Here is a 303-nt window from a genome sequence, read left to right as displayed (position 1 = left end):
AGGCCAGTATTTAAATGTGAAAAGCTTTTATAAATAGAAATGTTATTACACACTTATTTTTCCCCAGTGAAACAATACTTTTTAAAGTTGATGGGGACCAATTAAAAGCTATTAGCATGCACTGCTTCTGCAGCTCATGATGCACCAAACTTATAAAAGTACTGAGACTTGTAACAGCTACTGTGCATGTAATATCGTGTACAACAGGTTGCTTTCAAAAAATGGTTTTCTATTTTAGATGATAGCGTTATGAGCGTCGTCATCATTTCAGTTAAAAAATAACCAACCTGGGAGTGAAAAATA

At 33.7% G+C, this 303-nt stretch overlaps 1 protein-coding gene across 1 annotated transcript in view; it reads right to left on the bottom strand.

Moving 5' to 3' along the window:
- Nucleotides 1-150, bottom strand: part of P2RX7 (purinergic receptor P2X 7) — a gene marked incomplete at its 5' end in the record, with an annotated part of 18,723 nt that extends 18,573 nt beyond the window's left edge. The window contains one exon of the mRNA XM_019538708.1: nucleotides 146-150. Coding sequence (XP_019394253.1) covers nucleotides 146-150 — 5 coding nt within the window. The remainder of the gene's footprint in view (nucleotides 1-145) is intronic.
- Nucleotides 151-303: the final 153 nt, after the last annotated feature.

The sequence above is a fragment of the Crocodylus porosus genome, unplaced genomic scaffold (genome assembly GCF_001723895.1).
Source record: "Crocodylus porosus isolate Cpor-Errol unplaced genomic scaffold, CroPor_comp1, whole genome shotgun sequence".
NCBI lineage: Eukaryota > Metazoa > Chordata > Crocodylia > Crocodylidae > Crocodylus > Crocodylus porosus.
Note: the sequence above shows the minus strand (reverse complement) of the source record. Positions and strands in the feature narration are given on the sequence as shown.